Genomic DNA, 18551 nt, shown 5'->3' with positions numbered 1-18551 from the left:
CTAATTATCATACGGAACACGTTTCATTCTTTTCCAGAGATGACCATAATTATTTTGTCCTTAGTGGTAGCAAATGCATAGGAACTATATTTTATATTGAAACATTTGAATTGTATTTTCAAAAGAGAGAACATTGTAACGCAAAATGTGAACCATACTAAATCTCTTAAAAGATCCTTTATTTAATACCAGTTAACTACAGAAGATGATTCAGTTTAATTTCTTGATCTTATATGACATTGTCTTGTTCTTGTTTGTCACATATTTATTGCTTCTTTTCTAGGGTTTACATTATTTTTGTATCTGAAGCCTCATGTTCAGGAAAAACAAGCAATTTGAAAATGTCATGGGAAACTGAGGCATTGTGATGACATTTAATATGGTTGTTAATGGCTATTTAAAGTTTTGAAAATAAATCACTATCAGGCCAACTGAGTGTTGAGGTGATGGCTTTTTACTAGAAAATAGCACACAACAAAATGTATCTTCATCCATGCTCGGTTGGTGATGCACTTTTGGTGCACGCTGTCTTGGCTGCAGTGCTGTCTGTGCATTTAAATCCTCATTTTAAAGCTTTGTAGGCACATTGTCAATGCTGCCATGTATGTATTAGCTTAATGAAACCTCGCTAGCCACCATTTGGCAGATGTGCCATTCTATAATGATCCTTCACTTCACAGACCATCCAAAAATCTGCTGCCGTTTTAACTTGTTTAAAGAGTTTTTTGTTTTTTAAGTACTTACCATCTCATCTTTTGATAAACAAGCTTTTGTTGCCTCTCCACCTCTGATTAATGCCTGGATCCTATGTTTGCTTTCAGAGCTTGGGTTCACAGTGTCATTCACATCATATCATTGCATTGGGAGACTAGGAATATTGGTTGTTTATAACGGTCACTGGTGCCTCTGTTTGTTTTCCTTTAAAACTGAAGAAGCATTTGGATCCAGAAATCCCATCAAACACTTGAATAATGGAAAAAGCAATTAATAGAGGGTTTGAAAATGTTGCCTCATTACGAGTTTTTTTTTTTTTTCTCCACCAGTACGTCACAAAGCCTCATTGCTAACTCTGTCCTCCTCGTCCTCAGGGTCCTGCTGAGAGTGAGAATGCTGTATTATCTGCGACAGGAAGTCATAGGTGACCAGGCTGAGCGCATCCTGGAAGGTGCAGACTCCAGGTCAGTAGACTTTCTCAGTGCTATTTTCTAATTCTTCACTTTATTGGACAATATCTTTACACACTACAGAAGACTGATTTGCACGCACAAATCTTTGTTTTGTGTCTTTTGTTGCTCTCACGAGCCTGTTCTAAACTATTTTGGCATTGTAAATAGTCTCTCAAAAGTTCAGGGATCTTGAGCCTGATCCGTGATCAAATTTAATTAAAATGCTGTAATTGACATAAAAGACACACCCAAGGCCCTCTGCCTTTGTGAAATCTTGGTTTTCCTGCATTTTCTCATGAGGATGTTGGATGCGAGTCAAAGGAAATAAACACAATAAATACCCTGTGCATGAGAGTATTATTCCTAGAAGAACTTTGAGAGGAATGGAGAGGCTTCAAGTATTGGATGCATTATGAAAGTGAGATGAGAGGCGGATATTTATATGAACTTGTGATGAATTATTACTCAAGTATATTTCAGGCTGTTCTAGTGGCCTCTTTGGCAGGGTTCTTTCTATTCTGACAGACACAACACTCAGTTACTTTATCAGGGGACCGGTCCTTTTATCACACTTTGACCCATTTAGAAGTTTTTTGACAAGCTGTTGCCTATTATGATTTGGCACAAGGCCTCATGGTGCAGAGGTGTGGATGTGAAGGTTAGATATGCTGCTCACCTCAGCAGTCAGCTTCATCTTACTCTGACAGCTCCTTCGTGGCTTCCTCCTTTCTTTTCTGTCATACTACCCTTTCCTTGCCATCTGTCCATCCCTGCCTTTTTCTGAAGTGCACTTTAGTCTCTCATCAGCTCCCATCCCCCTTCCATCACGCTGCCACCCAGATGTGAATGCATTTATAATGTGGAACACATGCACTCCATGTTGATCTCTCTCACCCCCTCTTCTCTGTCCCTCCCCCTTCAGTGACTACTGTGACTACCGTGTGTGTGTGTTTGTGTGTATCAGCGCGTGCCAGACGTGAGCATACGGGGTGCCATCGTGCCAACATATGCCAGGGGGATTTAGCATGCCAGTCTTGGTGTGTGTGTGTGTGTGTGTGTGTGTGTGTGTGTTGCCAAGGCTGGGAATGCTGCTGTTTGCAGAGATAAGGGACCATTTCCCCAGGTTTTTTTTGTTTGTTTTTTTATATCCTCCTGTCATGCTCGGTCTTTCTGCTCCATTGTGTATTGTACCCTTTTCTCTCTGTAACTAGCTGGAAACGCCATTTTCTTTCCATAATGGATGCATTTTATTTATTTATTTTTTGTTTTGGCGCTACAACATAGAAGAGCTAAGAGTAATTGAAAGTATTCAGCTTATTTACAGGCATGGACAAACCAGATGTCTCAGTCTGGTTGGGGGGGAAATGGATTTAACCCACCCCGCCCCCCTCGCATGGTCTAAGGCTGAGTTTAGGCACCGTGATGGTAGCATCAGTATGTTGTTGTTCAGTTGTATCAGGGTATCTTAGTTGAGTAAAATGAACCTACATACAGCTTTACTGTGTTTTAATGCCTGCTTACAGCTGATCGAGCTTCAATGGTCTATCGTCTCAACCTCAGCCTTTTTCTCATGCTCTGTTTAAAATTGAAATAAAGATTGATTCAGTACCAGATCAAACTAAGCCTGCAGAGTTTATTTAGTTGACATTGTTTATCTCTGCCACAGTGTTTTGGACATCTGGATCCCCCAGCCGTTTCATGCTGAGGTGCCGGCTGACTGGTGGGACAGTGAAGCTGACAAATCCCTGCTCATCGGCGTCTTCAAACACGGTAGCTTTTTTTCACGTTGCCTATACACACAGATCCACACCCTCCAACATGGCAGCCATGAGACTCTCAGATAACATGTCAGCACCTACAGACAAACTCCTGCTGCATCCAGGCACAGTGAGCATCACAGAAGCACACACGCGCATGCACGCACACAAACAAACACTACTGTCGAAAGTATTCGTCCCTCCCACTTCTGCTGCCACCAGTTGACTGGTGTTGCTATAGTGATAGCTGTACGCAGCTGGCCGGCTTGGTGTGCTGTTGGGAGTGTGATTGATGGCTACTTTCGCTACTGACTGTGTGTGTGTGTGTGTGTGTGTGTGTGCGCGCGCGCGCGTCTGCATGCTCTGTCTTAGTCTAGTTTTAGAGTTTCAATAAGAAAACCTCAGTTAACTGTGGAACTGGTTGTTTAGTGCATCATTAATTGACCAGTGGGCCAATGTTAGGTGCAGACTGCGTGTGTGAGTGTCAGAGACTGACGGGGAAGAGTTAAGCGTGTGTGCACGTTGTGGATGGAGACCCTCATTCATATTAATTTGGCATAATTCTCATAATTTTTCCATCATTGCCACCTTCTATGATTCAATTAGGACACTCACACACAGGAATACAAAAGGGCTCACCCGTAGTTAATCATAATCCTCATTCACTCAGGAGGGCCTTCGGGGGGGGGGATATAAAACACACACAGGTTTGTATGCAGACACAGATTGTGCCACACAAGACAATGTTACACATATGCACAGAAAGAGTGATAGCCTATAAAGACCCCAATGATTAAGTTTGGCTGCGGGCACAGAGGTGTGTGTGTGACAGAGATTGGGAACAATGTGTGACATCTCTCCTAATTGAAATGTGGTGGAAAGAGAAGGAATAAGGGATAAGCGAAGAGGTGGTGCGGTTGTTACTGCAAGCCTCCTCTTCATGCTCCTCCCTCCCTCCCACCCTCCACCCCACTCTTCTGTATTTTCCTCTCATTCCTTCCATTTTTCTCACCCGTCTTTCTCTCTCCTTCCTGATGTGTCTCGGTAGGATCTGCACATTCTAATCTGTTCTGCCTGAACGCTCCTAACGGACAAACACGCACAGTTTCTCACACTCACTAGCTCACTTTCACAGACTCCACGACACACACACACACACACACACACACACACACACACACACACACACACACACTCTCTCTCTTCTCTCCTTTTCCTTTCCATCCCTCCTTGCTCCCCCCCCTCCCCCCCCCCCCCCCCCCCCCCCCGTTTCCCCCTCTGACACAAATGAGCACCTGCAGGCTCACTTGGATAAGCACACACACACGGGCAGAACATGGGCAAGTGTACACACTCAGAAACATGCACACACGGACACACAGACTGTCTTGTCAGCAGCTGGCTCCTGGGGTCTGCCCTTCTGCTGCTGTTTTTGTCTATTCCTTCATTTAATATGAAGTGTGTGTGGGGGGCATTCTGCCTGTTTAGTATTGAGCTAGAAAGCACAACTTCTCTCTCACCCACCCTTGTAGGAGTTTGCCCGTAGCTGGGTGTGTCTTGAAGGGAAAACCTTTTAGTTATTCTTTTCCAGTTTTGACTATTCTAATCTCTATCCTCCCACACCTGCAGGCATCGATTTCTGGTGTCTGTATTTCTCATGCCTTTCTCTTCCTCTTCAGGCTATGAGAAGTACAACTCAATGCGTGCTGACCCCGCCCTGTGTTTCTTGGAGCGAGTGGGCATGCCAGACGCCAAAGCCATTGCTGCTGAGCAGAGGGGCTCTGACATGATGGCAGATGGTGTTGAGGGGTAAGAAAGCAGGCTTCACTGACCAGCAGCTCTTTACTCTCCTGTCCTTGTAGTATTGTCTGTTTTAGTCCCCATCTCTGTGTTTCATTAGTCACATTGTAATGCCCTTTGAAGTTTGTCCAATTTCCCACTCTGTTGTAACACTTAAGCTTCTTCAAGTGGTGCTCAGAACTCCTGCACGGCCTGGAATGATCTGATTTAAAGTGACAAAGGAATGAATCCGTCTTCCAGAAGGTGAATTTCTAAGTTTTCCCTGTGACTTTCAACAGTGAGGATGAGGATCCCGAATACAAGCCGCTGCGGATGCCCTTTAAAGACGACATGGATGACTTCACCAACTCTCCACTTGATGACAAAGATGAGGGTGTAGAGGGAGAGAATGAAGGTAAACTCCATACAGACAAAGAGGGGAAGGGGTGAAAGGTGGCTTTAACGCACCTACTGATTAATTTAGTAGGTTCCCATCAGTTTATCGCAGGGGTGATTCTAGGATCAGAGCTTTGGGGGTGCTGAGCACCCAGAGAGCTGCCCATCCAGGCAAGGTAAACTTTACTCGTCACAATGAGACTTCTTCCCCATCTCTGTCAGTCCCTGCATCCTTAAATGTCTCCAGTTGTCCCGAGTTCCCTCTGACTGTCTCCTTGATGCATTTAAACCCCTGTTCCTCCCTGTTCTCATCGTCTGTTGTCTTCATCTCCATTATCAGTCATCATAATTTTACCTTGGGTTCAATATCGGCACATATGACAAAATAACCAGTTTCTCTCATTACATTTCAAACAGGACAGTGGTAACAACAGCAGGCTACGGACAATGTTACGTTTTAGATTTTAAATAGGCTGTATACATTTCAATGGGAGCAACAGGACGGTCAAATGTCGCTGATTTTACTACAGAGCAGGACGAATTGTAGGGTAGCAAACATAGTCGGGAAACACGTTTTCAACACAGCAGGTTACCTGGTGTAATGTTTTTCAGCTAAAAAGAAACATGGTCTGACTCCTACCTAACTATATAAAGAGTAACTGAAGGTTAAATGCAGCTAATATGTCCTGTTTTAAGGCAGGCACGTACACCTCCGCTCCGCTGCGTCTCAGCCACTATCGCTCTGGCAGCAACAGCGCTAGAGCCAGAGCAGGGGAGAGGCAAGCTGGAACAAACTATTTTGGGAGGGAGGAGGGGTTATCTATACTTTTGTTGTTAAAATGTTCCATCTCAATTCAGTACTGTATGCTTTTTATACTTTTAGTAGTGTGTCCCAAAAACGGCAAATATTGTCAAAAAAAGTAAGAAATCTTTGGGGGTGCTTTGATTAATTTTGCTGAAGCACCCCCAAAAATGGGCTAAAATCGCTCCTGGTTTATCGTAAGATCAGTTGACTTAAACCCTGTGGATCGTTTAATGGCGTTAATCTTCTTCCTCTTACCTTTTCACACATAAAAGCAGGTTGAAAAACCTAAAAAAATGCTTCTTTTTTTCTAATGAATTAATGTCCAGAAAGATCGGAGGCGAGCAAAAATTGTTACTGTCCAAAAGTAGTTTTTGACAAAGTGCTGACTGACTGAAACCATTTGTCATGTGGTTTAATTACAAAAAATGAATTTTCAAATGAAGCCGTATTTTATTGGAATAATCTATATTATTGTAGGGTTTTCACCTTACAGTCTAAAGTGCCTCGAGGGAACTGTTGGTGCTATTTAAATAAAACTGAACTGACTTGAATTCTCATGTGTCTTATGAGCGTTGAAGCACCACCTCAATTCATCCTCTGTGTTTTAATTCCCCCTCATTTAACTCGACTTCATTCTGATTTGCTGCCTCTCCGGAGTAAAACGTTGCTGATATCACACATCCAAAAGTAGAAAAAAAAACGAGTGCATAGCAGACTGAAGCCTGAGCTTTTGGCTCACAGGGATTACTTGTACAAACTTTAACCATGTTCATTGAGACAGAATATTTATGACTGCAAAAAAAAGATATAAAGCACAGTGAGCTGCCATTACTGACTATTTATGGTACGCTTTGCCAGAAGCAGCACAGTATAGAACAACTATTCAGACGCTGAGATCATTTCTTCTCTCCGGTAGCAAAATCAGATGAAAACAGTCAGAGGGCTCCTGCTTCCAATGAGCGCCTCTACTGGCCAGCAGCCTCAGCTCTGACAGCTCGTCTGCGCCGCCTCATCACCGCCTACCAGCGCTCCAACCGGAGAGAGCAGCTTCGCCAGGAGGCACTCAACCGACCTGATGGCCGGCGACGAAGACGCAGGGAGTTCCTGCCTTCAGTTGGTATGGTTACTGAAACGGGAGGAGCAGCACCTTACATCCAAGATGGCGCAGGGATGTTCATGGCAGAAGGAAGCCCATATTTGGCTAAAGGAAGTGCTTATTTTGTCAAAGGTGGACAGTTTATGCCAGAGGCATCTCCAGTGTTGAACGCCAGCTCCCTGGTGTCTGAGGGAGCAATGTACTACAAGGAAAGAAGACAGAGGTAGCGTTTCATTTATTAGCAAGTTATTATTTATTGAATGCTTCTATGTTTAAAGAGACAGTGACTCCCTAACAACAGCCCCCAGTAATTTTCTTTACATTTCTTTTTCAGATGGACGCGTCGTGAAGAGGCCGACTTCTATCGCGTTGTTTCAACCTTTGGAGTCGTTTTTGATACCAAACGTCAGAAATTTGATTGGACGCAGTTCAGAGCCTTTGCTCGACTGGACAAGAAAACAGACGAGAGTTTGGAGAAGTACTACTATTCATTCATCGCCATGTGTAAACGGGTCTGCAGAATGCAAGTCAAGACTGAAACAGGTAAGGTGGACTTATGGACACGTTTCTTGAGATTGTTTAAACTTGAGTGATGTTTATTTTCCTAATTCTTGTTTGCCTTATTTGTCGTCAGAACTTCCAGACCCGACTCTGATCATTGACCCCATAACAGAGGAGCGTGCCTCTCGGACCCTCTACCGCATCGAGCTTCTCCGCCGCATCCGAGAGCAGGTCCTCCCTCACCCTCAGCTCTCTGAACGCCTCAAGCTCTGTCAGCCTTCCCCAGACCTTCCAGAGTGGTGGGAGTGTGGCCGCCACGACCGGGACCTCCTCCTGGGTGCTTCGAAACATGGTGTGAGCCGCACAGATTATCACATCTTGAACGACCCAACCTTGGCCTTCCTGGAGGCCCACCAACGCTTTACCAGCCAGCGAGGAGCCAACGTTAGCATAGGAGCCTCATTAGAGATCACCAAAGCTGGGATGGGAGGGGCAGAAAGTACCTCTGCTCCGCTCCTAACCCCTGCGGAACTGGCAAGTGCCACAGCTGCTGCCAAAATTGCTGTCAATGCAACAAAAGAGGAGGAGGTGGAAGAGAAGGCTGTAAAGATGGAGGACGAGAAAGCAGAAATGGTGGTCGAAATGGAGGAAGGGGATGCCAACAACATTCCGTGTGCTAAAATTGAAACTCCCGATGAACAGAAGGAACATGAGGGAGAGATCAGAGAAGATAAAGATGAGACCGCTGCATCACAAAGTAAGGAGATCAAGAAAGAAGAAGAGGTCCAGCCAAAGGCAGAAAACGAAGAGGAAGAAGTGCACAAAGAAGAGCAAAGTGGTGAAGAAGAGAAGCTAACCAATGACCAGGACAAAGACCTGACAGAAGAGAAAAACGGCACACTCGGTGACCAGAAGGACACACTCGCTGAACTCCAACACTCCTCTCCTAAAGTGCAACCAGCTCAAAAGACTGCAGAGGAGGAAGATGGAGAAGAAAAGGAGAACCCAGAGTCTCCTAAATCTCCAAAGTCTGCTGACACAGAGAAAAGCCCAGAGGAGGAAGAGGAGGAGAGGCTAGATGAAGATGACAAATCGGAGAAGTCTTCTCAGGCTGAAGGTATGAGTGAAGGCCGAGTTAGTGATCTGAGCAGGGATAATGTTGAACCATGAGTTCTTCGCCTCATCTCTGATAAAACAAATCTAACTGTAGCTTGCACAAATTTCTCTCATTTCACTTTTGTGTGTTATGACCCTTTTGCTACTGACTTTATTTGCCCTGGTTGTCAGTCACTGTTATTGCTGGGCCTACACTCGGTCACAGGCTCATTAAAACCCTGACGAGTCATGAGGGGAAACACCAGAAATAGGCCCGAGTTCCAGGGGCGAGAGGAAAAAATGAGTTTAGCTCCCTCGATAACAATTCAGAATGTCTTTTTAATTAAGGCTTGTAGCATGACTTTCCTTCTCTCGACACAGTGAGTGCTGCGTCAGAGCAGAAGAACTTTGACGAGGAGAGCATCGCATCTCTGAGCACCTCGGCCCGGGATGAAACCAGAGACGGCTTCTGCCCCGACGACCTGCCTGAAACCTCTGCATTGCAGGCTTTACAGGACCGAGCCTTTGGCTTCTCATTCTGGCCTAAGGTGAGTCTCAAATACTAGCCAGCGGATACAAACAACGGAGGCTGGAATTACAATATAGTAATTTCTCACATGTTAAAGTGAACAGATTATTCGACTACAGCAGCTTTTCCTGACTCACATTTTACGATCCAGTTTAACTTTCTGCTCCAAGTTTTTAAAGCAGACCCTTTTCTGATTGGCCACTCCTTGGCATATTAGGCATATCTATACCCATGACGTCACATACCCAGTCTCCTTTAATTTCAGGAATTTCGATTTCTAAAGCAGTAATTCTGTCAGCACATGAATCACATCATGCACACAACACAGTAGCTCTGCTTTCTTTCTTTGCTTGGCTTGGCTGTTCCTATGCAGTCACAGTACTTAAACTCAACCCTTTGTATAAACATTCCACATTAAGTCTGAACTGTTAAGATTTGTCAAAAAAATTTTTTAATGTGCCCCCTCTTTTTTTTTTTTTTCTTTTTCTATTTATATATATATTACTTTTTTTTTTCATCATTAATCTTCCCATAATGAACTGAACTGTCCTCCAACTGAAACTGGACCTTGTAAAAACCTACAACTTAAAGTTTGAGGAATTCTTTATGCTATGTACTGATAGTTTTTAGGCCAAGAAATAATCAGAACCAGCCCTACATGAACTGCTTACCAGAAGGAGGATTATGCCTTTTGATCTACTGCAAGGCTTTTAATATGAAACATCTGTGCGGGAAGTGTTTACTTGACAGTAGCTCAGCAGCAATTGTAAAAACAGCGAGTGATTGGAAAGAATTACAGAAGAGAGAGAGTTTTCTGTTAGATTGATTTTTTCCCCAAAATGTGCTGAAATATACTTTAGAAAACTGAAACATAGTCTGATTCTCAAGCAAAACCGTGGTTCTGAGAGATTTACAGTACGCAGGAAATGAAGCTGACAAAGGAACTGACAGAATGATCCATCACCTCACCCGGTTCTCTCTTCCACTCAGGATCGAGTGATGATCAACAGGATGGATAACATCTGCGAGGCCGTCCTGAAGGGCAAGTGGCCTGTCAACAGACGCCACGTATTCGACTTCCCTGGCAACCTCCTGCCAGGGCACGGCTCCTCAGCAACAACAGCGGCTGCAGCCATGGCGACCGAGAGCCCGCTCCAGAGGCGGAGCCTGGCTGAGCTGACAATGGCCGGCATCCATACACCATTTAGTGGGAGTGAAGATAAAACACTATCACCTCAGGTTCATGTGAGTGTTTGCACACATGTACACTAAACAAGTTCAACAAATGACGTTACCCATTAATAGTATTCTCAGTTTACCATCATCATGTTTTTGGAAATGACGACACTGTGCCGAGCTCATATGTGAAATGCAGTTTTGGAACAGAAGGAGGACTGAGTGCTGACCTATTATTGCAGGAGGAGACTCTGAGCCTGACGGTGCCTCGACAGAGAAGGAGGAGGAGGAAAAAGATTGAGATTGAGGCAGAGAGGGCAGCCAAGAGACGTAACCTGATGGAAATGGTGGCACAGCTGAGAGAGAGCCATGCTGCTGCCGAGTCCCAGAGCCAGGCTATAGACCTCACCAAGGTGCTCACTAACACGTTCAGTCTAGTTACTAGCTCTTAACGATTGAGTCTTACTGTTGTTAAACTAAATCACTTCAGTTTTGGCGGGCTACACAGTTGAGCTCAGTCAGCAGTCTTAGCACATCAGCTTGTCTCAGTTCCAGCCTACATCAGCTGATGAAGTCAGCAGCATTTCCTCTAATGTGTATGATGTTACACGCCTGCTGTATTTGGCCTCTTTAGCTTTTGTGTGCTACTACAGAGCCATAAAAATTACTTCAGAAGGAATGCCAGTCCTATTTTAACTGAACTGGTCCTGACAGAATTACAGATTTTGTATTAATGTTTAAAGTGTAAAAGTTGATGCATTACAACTGATCTGATCTGATCTTCAGGGTATGCCCCATCACCACAAGGCCTCTCCCTCACTGACCAGCTTCTCCAGTGCCCTGGTGACAAACTCCTCCCTCAAGGCGCAGATGGATTTGCTTCAGCAAGGCCCAGCGACTGGACACAGAGCCAACGGTTCGCTGGAGGCTGACCTGCCTGTCATTAAGAGGAGGCGTGGCCGCAGGAAAAATGTGGAGGGTTTGGAGCTGCTGTTCATGGGCAACAGACGAACAGAAGGGGTATGTAGGAGGGCAAATGTGGTCATTTGTGTCATGCACACAGATGTGATCCTTGTACAGATTGTCAAGGTAATCTTTCCTTCTGCGTCATTTTTTCAGGATCATGCAGATGGGCCAAAGGTCTCAGGTGTGGAGGGGCTTCAGGATGCTTCACGTGTCCACAAACCCCGCAATGTCTCTGAGCAGAGCCCCAGTGCAAGATCTCTCGCCTCAGGCAATCTGGAGGAAGAAGAGACGGCGGTTTCCAACAAAGAGCTCGGCGAATGGCTGAGGCAGCACCCAACGTACACCATGGATATGCCTGGCTTCACACCAGTAAGTCCTCTTGTTTTTTCTGCATTTTTATTTGATAATTACTGTGGATTAAAGCTCAAGCGAGATTATCACTTGATGGATGTTGTGCTGCGACTTGTGGACGCATTTCTTAAATGTGCCCTGTGTTGTTTTCTTTGTGTTACAGAAGAATGAGGACTTGCTGCTGTCTCCGTTCTCTAAGCCTAAGCAGAAGCGCCATCGTTGTCGAAACCCCAACAAGATAGACATCAACACACTGACGGGGGATGAGAGAGTGCCTGTGGTCAACAGAAGGAATGGACGCAAGGTAAGCTAACACTGCCGCACTATCACTACCTCTCCAAGATCGTCTCTTTGTTTCAGAAAAATGACATTTTCAACACCAACCTCACTTCATTTTCCTGTTTTCTAGATGGGCGGAGCCATGGCTCCTCCAATGAAAGAGCTTCCCAGGTGGTTGCTGGAGAACCCAGAGTTTTCGATTGCTCCTGATTGGACAGATATTGTCAAACAGTCGGTGAGTAACGAAGGCACAACCTACACTTGGTGATAATGTAGTTAACTGAAGTTTTTACTTTAAAAAAATCCCTGTCTACACAGGGTTTCCTCCCTGAAGCGATGTTTGACCGCCTTCTGACCGGCCCTGTAGTCAGAGAGGAGGGCGTCCGCCGTCGGGGGCGTCGCCCCAAATCTGAGATCGCCAAGGCAGCTGCTGCTGCGCAGGCAGCTGCTGCAGCTCAGGCTGCACAGGCTTCACTGGCCACGGCTGCTTCATCAGCAGGTACGAACCAACCAACCGTCTGGCATGTGGATCAGGCAGGAGTGTGTCTCAGTAGACTGTGTGTTTGAACCCTCACTTACTGTATGTGTCTGTGTCTGCAGGAGGCATCAACCCTTTGCTGTTGAACAGTCTGTTTGGAGGGATGGACCTGTCTTCTCTCCAGAGCCTTCAGTCTCTCCAGTTGGCTGCAGGTCTGATGGCCTTCCCTCCTCCCACAGACCCCAAACAGGCCGCTGCCAATGCCGCCGCCGCTTCCATGCTGCCTCTCATGCTGCCCGGCATGGGAGGCCTTCCCAACATGGCCACCGCCCTACCCAACATGTTCAGCCTCGGCGGGCTCTTTGGTGGTAACCTGGCAACAGCCACAGCCGCTGCCCCAGCTCCACCCAACTCCACAGCCACCACCACAGCAGGCAAAACGAACGGAACAGCCGAAGGAGAGGGAGGAGACTGTGGCGAAACGGCAACAACAAAGAGGAAGAGGGAGGGAGAGGAGAGAGACGAAGCAGAAAACCGCAATGAGGCGGGAGAGGACGAGGAGGCAGCTGAGGGAAACGATGAAGGAGTGAAGAAGGCAAAGAGGAAGAAGATGGAGAAAGAGGATGGGGCAGAGAAAACTGAGGCATCCCTCAGCGAAGACGCCGTGGCGCCTCAGATCCCAGCTGCCGATTCGTCAGCAGAGGCAACCATCAACGGTGACGCTGCCACCCTGCTGGCTGCGGCTGGCATGTCTGCTAACACCCTGGCATTCAACCCCTTTCTTCTCTCCACCATGGCCCCTGGTCTCCTCTACCCGTCTATGTTCCTACCTCCAGGCCTTGGAGGGCTCAGCCTACCGGGCTTCCCCACCGCCTCCAACCTTGCTGAACTACAGAATGCAATGGCTGGAGCGCTGGGGGGCAGTGCTGGGACTCCAAATGTCCTAAGAGACCAAGAGAAGGAGGACAAGAAGGCAGATCTGAAAGCGGCAGCAGAAGAGGAGGAAGAAGAGGAAGAGGATGAAGAGGGAGGAGGAGAGAGTGACTTAGCTGAGGAGAAGGAGGGGGAGATGAGAAGTGAGGCTGATTATTCAGCTTTAGAGGATGGAGGGATGGGCGAGGAGGAGGAAGAGGCGGCGGCAGAGGAAGCAGCAGCATCTTCACAGAAGGACAAGAGTGACTGAACTAAAATACAAAACTGACTGGCCTTGGACATTTCTTCACCTCCTCCACCCACCACGTTTACACGCCTCCACCAGAAATATCCAAACTATTATAAATTCTTTTTTTTTTTCTTTGCATTGTTGTTGATGATTTACTTTCACTTTGTTGTTTTTTTGGCCAGTTATATTTCCTATGCGTCAGAGAGAACGAGGTTTGTGCGTGTTAAGTTAAATCTTTCTGATCGATAGTGTAGTCAGGGAAAATCCTCACAGCCGCTCGCCGAGTGCTCGGCTGCTCTTCAAAGACTGTTTCTTTTTGTCTGGTTGGCCTGTGTGCGCACACTGTGAACGGTGCACCCACGCTTCCCTCCCACAATCCCTCAAACAAGACTTCACAAGGGTTCCAGTAGTACTACTATTATTATTATTATTATTATTATTGTTATTATTATTATTGCTGCTTTCAGCTCTCAAATGTCTTTTTTTCTTTGCCTCCTCCTTTTTTCCTTTGTTTTTTCGTCTGGACTGTTTTGTTGTTGTCGGCAGCATCTCATCAAAACGAGAAGCATCCCCTGCCAACACTTTTTCCAGCGTTTAAGGGGTGTACTGCGAAGTTGGAAGAGCCTAAAGCCAGAAACTACACTGTTTTAGGAAGTCTGACACAGAATATTCAGTCAGTGAGATTCTTTTAATTATTTTGCATTGGTGTCAAAACCTTAATGCAGATTTATCATGTTTAAATTGATTGGTTTGAGGTTTATCATCTCTAATGTGTAGCCATCACCTGAGTGGTAGAATAACTACTTAACTGACTGTACATTAAGACGGATCACATTTTTGATCACTCACACAGCCTTAAGCAGAAAGGGTCATGGAAGAGTTGAACCGTCTCATTCAGGGTTTGAGGTTGCTTTGCAGTGCACCCCCGTGAGCTCAAAAGAAAAGGAAAACAGCATTACAGCTAACCCGACTGTCTGTCTGACAAAGCTGCTGCAAAAGGAATTGTGGGTAATGGAGTTGAGCTGTTCTGAGTAAGAACAGATTTTAAGTTCTCACATATCAGACCAGGTAGATGTGGAGGAGGAAACAAAACCAGACTGGCCTAAAGGAAGAAGAAGGAAAAAAGAAAAAAGCTCAGTCTCACACACTGACTTCCACAACACACACATCCAACACGTACTTGATCATTAGCTGCACACGCTCTTTCAGGTGTCCACCACTACACACTCACACTAACCCCTTTCTCTGTCATGTGACTGTTTCTGGGAGGACTGTTTCTCTTTGAGTGTACGTGTGTGTGCTTGTGTGCACACTGAACCAATACTGTTAAACCCAGTCCCACACTGAATACCAGTCTCCGGTCTTTCCATTGCCACATCTCAAAACCTTCCTCCCGCTTCAAGGCGCCTGGTTTTGGCTCAGGGGGTGACGAGCGGGCTGGGTCTGACACCAATCAGGTTTTCTGATTGGTCCACTTCGAGCTGCTTAATCCAGGCGTCCTCATTTGGGAGGCTTCTGTAAATGGATTTTAGAGAAGTGGTCTACAACGGGATGCGATGCTTCAGGTTTATTCTTTAAAGGGGGGCAGCATGTTATAAATGCTTTGTTTTTGTTCTCTTCACCTCCTCCCAGTAGTTCCAGGCCAAGTGCTGCTCCCTGGCGACCTTCACTTTAAAGACTGTTGCTTTAGTCACACACTGACACCAGGCCTGGCCAACGCAGGACTGAGACACATTTTTCAGCAGAGTTGGAAAATTGCATTTTCTATATGAAGTTCAACTCTTCTCACTGAGTATGTTTGAAATACTTGAAAAAGCGCAAGCGGTGCTTGATTTTCCGTTCCCCCCCTGAGGCCAGTTCAAGTGTCTGATATGAATCAAGTGCTGCGAGTGGTTCAGATATTTGAGAGTACATTCAAAGACACACACTGTGGCCAGGTCTTGTTTTTTTTTTTGTTTTTTTTGTTTTTTTTATTATTAAACATTTGCTCTCACAGCCAGCCCAGCAGATGCAGAGAGAGGGAAGTGGGTTAGAGGTGAGGGGAACACCTTCCCCATCAAAGATCCCCGTTCTCCTCTCTAACGCTGAGACAGCAATAACCAAGGCAGCTTTTGAATGTTCCAGCATCACTCTCCCAACACACACACACACACACACACACACACACACACACACACACACTATAAATAACCACAAGTGTCGTATGAATAGAAAAACAAAACTAAAACTGTAAATGATGACAAATAAGTACTGCAATCAATTTTGTCTCACGCTGTTCCTGTTGATGCACTGGTGTTAAAGAGTTAAAATAATCAGGTACCTTTATTACTTAGCTACTTTTCTTGAAAAAAGGACTTTTTGTTACTTTTAGCCAGCAAGCTGAAGAGCATTACCTCAATTCTTATCTAGCCTTGAAGTTTACAGACATACCATGTAAATGTTTTTTCCTCTTTTTTTTTTTTTTAATTTTTTTTTTTTTTTTTTTTTTGGTGTGTGTCTTTTGTTTTTTGTTTTTATTTCTTTTGTTTTTTGAGACATCATGTATGATGAATTGTAGCTATGATGCTTTTAATAAAAGTGAATCATGATATTCGCCTAGGAAACCAATCCTCAGCCTGTGTCTCATCATTTGCCTCCCTGCACTTGAATAAATGTTCAGGGTTTTTTTTTTGTTTGTTTGTTTCTTTTCTTTTTCTTTTTTTTGTCTTTTATAAGAGCTTGTGTGAAGAAACTAATCTCTGGGAGTCATTACAGGAAGTTTTGTTTTTCCTTTACAAATGTTAAAAGCTATAGTGTTGACCTTTGAGTAAAATTAAAGTTGGTACCAAAAAAGGGCCTCACTTATAAAAAGTTAGACATGTTTTTGTTTTTTGAGGACTTAAATGAAAGCTGAAGGGACCAAAATATAAGATTAAAGTTTGTGGGGTTTCTTGGTTTTTTAAATGGGACTCTTGTGAACACGCCACCAGACTGAGGACCTGTCCAGGGTGTGCCTGGCCCGACAGCTGGTGTAGGCTCCAGTCCAGTGACCACGGATTGGTTAAATGTAAGAAGATGGATGTGAAAGCCACTATAGTAGACTCACAGAAAATTAGCGCTTTAATAAAAGTCCTGATTTCTAGCACATAAAGTTGAATCTAAAGTAGAATTCCCTTTGCAAAACTGATTGATGCTACTGAGATCATCATCCATCCAGCTGCAGCCTTTGGCCTTTTTTGTCAAACTAAGGCCCGGTGAGCAATTCTCTCATTTTGATCTCATCTCACCATAATTTTATCATCTGCTCAACTCTAACCGTTGCAGCTGATGCTAATTCTCTGACCAGCAGACTGCTTGGATATTAGATGAAATATACGTACAGTACCATGAGTGTGAATACAGTTTGTACAGTGTGTCACTAAAGCCTTAGAAACCTCTTAGTTGCCCCTAGAGGATCCAGTGGTCATTACACACGAGTGGAACAGATCAGAGAGGTCAGACCTTTGGTTGGATGAAGATGCTGGGATCATACAGGAGTGTGAGTGCAGAGTGTGACACCATAAATGAGGAAAATACTAAAAGTTTAACATTTCAGGTCAAGTGGAGGTGAAATAAAGGAACAGGAAACTCTAGCTGTGTGTCTGGGTGTGTGTACCACTCCGGCCAGGCATCAAAAATGGCCTCTCTCCCACTGGAGCTGCTGACAAAACACAAACCGACAGCAAGACCCAACTGTCTCCCTCTGTGCATGTGTGTGTCTGTGTTTCAGTTAATGGACAATAACATGTAATGTTTTGGCTGTTCTTTTTCATGCTGTGAAATTAGGCATTTATTACTACACTGCATTTCAGTTCTCTCTTATGGTGATAGCACAGCTAAAGCACAATGTGTTTAATAAAGTCAAATAAATGCTAATACGGTTAAAAGCTCTCCAGCCATCAGTTGCAGGTTTGCTTTAACCCTTTTCTACTAAATTTCCTACTAAATTCAACTCATATAAATGTACCGCAGTTTTTTGACAAAAGTAAAACCACTTATTAGTGGTATTGTACTATCCAGAGAGGGTAAACCATATGTTTTTGCTCTCGCCTAAATACAGAGATGAGAGGAGAAATAATGTCTGTCTCCTGAATCCAAACTGGGAGCTGGTTCCACAGAAGAGGAGCCTGAAAGCATCAACTACAGCTGCCTGTGTTGACACACCCGTTGATGAAAGCATCTTTAATTGAAAGCCTTAAAAAATCTAATTGGATTAGTTATTTAAAAAAACACACACACAACCAGTCATGAAAGCTAAACTATCCACAGCAGCTGTTCATACTATGCCGTAAATACACTATTTAATGCTGTTAAACTGGAGATTTTGACATGAGGGTCTGTGGGGATTGAATGGCTTTTGGAGCCAGCCTCAAGTGGCCACGAGTAGAAACTACAGTTTTTTCACTTTTCAGCCACTTGATTAAAATTTTAGCGACAATATGATTTTTGATGCGACCTTTACGGTAAACATCAGTACTTCCATACCAATATCTCAGAGTTAATACTGACATAATCAAAATCACTCATGCAATTCTTTAAAAAGTTGTCCAGACTGGATTGAATGAAAGTCAACAGGATATCATCACATTTTTAGTTAAGCAAACATAAGTGTGTAAGCGAGGGTGTGTTTACTCTAGCAGAGGGTAGAGAGAGGTGGGTCTCTCACTCGCTCTCCTCTCTCTCTGTGTGACAGACGTCTGGCTTAATCGCCTTGCAGGAGGAAGTGGGACGTGAAATCCACCAGCCGTCCCATGCCCCCTGCCCCTCTCACACACACACTGAATTACCAACTCAGCATGCAGTCTTGTCTTCTTTCCTCATTTCTCCTTCCAGGAAATCGGGGGGAAGTGTTTTATTTTCTGTCCACTTACTGAAGGTCATTGTTAAAATATGAAAATTATCAAGCAGGGTTTTAAGATAAAAATAAAGTCTTTTGATGCATGTGGCATGTACTCTACTGTATACATATATCACATTTCAAGCTTTGATGAAATAAC

General features: G+C 44.6%; 1 protein-coding gene across 1 annotated transcript in view; it reads left to right on the top strand.

Annotated features, from left to right (window-relative positions):
* The window catches only part of chd7 (chromodomain helicase DNA binding protein 7), a 74384-nt gene extending 58537 nt beyond the window's left edge, over positions 1 to 15847 (top strand). Inside the window, exons 26-41 of the mRNA XM_085378553.1 lie at positions 1089 to 1178; positions 2833 to 2936; positions 4603 to 4732; positions 5002 to 5117; positions 6820 to 7222; positions 7334 to 7542; positions 7634 to 8617; positions 8977 to 9143; positions 10115 to 10369; positions 10543 to 10713; positions 11087 to 11320; positions 11420 to 11635; positions 11781 to 11921; positions 12027 to 12131; positions 12215 to 12395; positions 12497 to 15847. Coding sequence (XP_085234679.1) covers positions 1089 to 1178; positions 2833 to 2936; positions 4603 to 4732; positions 5002 to 5117; positions 6820 to 7222; positions 7334 to 7542; positions 7634 to 8617; positions 8977 to 9143; positions 10115 to 10369; positions 10543 to 10713; positions 11087 to 11320; positions 11420 to 11635; positions 11781 to 11921; positions 12027 to 12131; positions 12215 to 12395; positions 12497 to 13557 — 4567 coding nt within the window. The 3' untranslated portion in view covers positions 13558 to 15847. The remainder of the gene's footprint in view (positions 1 to 1088; positions 1179 to 2832; positions 2937 to 4602; positions 4733 to 5001; positions 5118 to 6819; positions 7223 to 7333; positions 7543 to 7633; positions 8618 to 8976; positions 9144 to 10114; positions 10370 to 10542; positions 10714 to 11086; positions 11321 to 11419; positions 11636 to 11780; positions 11922 to 12026; positions 12132 to 12214; positions 12396 to 12496) is intronic.
* The last annotated feature ends 2704 nt before the right edge of the window (positions 15848 to 18551 follow it).

The sequence above is a fragment of the Diplotaxodon limnothrissa genome, linkage group LG18 (assembly GCF_057381915.1).
Source record: "Diplotaxodon limnothrissa isolate DT_005_m linkage group LG18, D_limnothrissa_male_GT1.1, whole genome shotgun sequence".
NCBI lineage: Eukaryota > Metazoa > Chordata > Actinopteri > Cichliformes > Cichlidae > Diplotaxodon > Diplotaxodon limnothrissa.
The sequence above is the reverse complement of the archived record's forward strand: the minus strand, read 5'-3'. Positions and strand labels throughout refer to the sequence as shown.